This window comes from Sphaeroforma arctica (genome assembly GCF_001186125.1).
Source record: "Sphaeroforma arctica JP610 unplaced genomic scaffold supercont1.1624, whole genome shotgun sequence".
NCBI lineage: Eukaryota > Ichthyosporea > Ichthyophonida > Sphaeroforma > Sphaeroforma arctica.
The window spans coordinates 4148-4634 of record NW_014038934.1 but is presented as its reverse complement, the minus strand read 5'-3'; the positions used below and the strand labels follow the sequence as shown (position 1 = coordinate 4634).

The 487-nt window shown below is 40.5% G+C and overlaps 1 protein-coding gene across 1 annotated transcript in view; it reads right to left on the bottom strand.

Annotated features, from left to right (window-relative positions):
* The window catches only part of SARC_11314 (TK protein kinase), a gene marked incomplete at both ends in the record, with an annotated part of 7810 nt that extends 7605 nt beyond the window's left edge, over positions 1-205 (bottom strand). Inside the window, one exon of the mRNA XM_014294602.1 lies at positions 33-205. Coding sequence (XP_014150077.1) covers positions 33-205 — 173 coding nt within the window. The remainder of the gene's footprint in view (positions 1-32) is intronic.
* Positions 206-487: the final 282 nt, after the last annotated feature.

Here is a 487-nt window from a genome sequence, read left to right as displayed (position 1 = left end):
ATATATTTATCCAGTTTTATCCACATACATACCTTGACTTGCGGCGATACCAGCAGAGTCCGGCTCCAATGACGGCGACCAATAAAAGTACACCCACAACCACTCCGATGATTATGGGCAGGCTGCTGCTAGACGTGGCTTCAAAAGGACTGGTGGGATCAACTCCTAATGCACTGTTGGCGGTAATGTTTGTACCGGTTGCCACCTGATCATGTATGTGTTTGGGCATGGGGATACGGAAGTTTAGAATAAATATATGTGCAAGTTTATGTCTGTGTGTATGTGAATCTGTGTGTATGCGTGTAAATATGTGTATATTCATGTGAGTAGGTATGTGTATGTGAATGCATATATATATATATATATAGATATATATATATGAGTGCATAAGTGTACCGCTATGTGTACGTGTGTGTACACAATATGTATGCGAAAGTATACACGCGTGATTTGTATATACACTATGTGGCTTGTGCTTGACATGTGT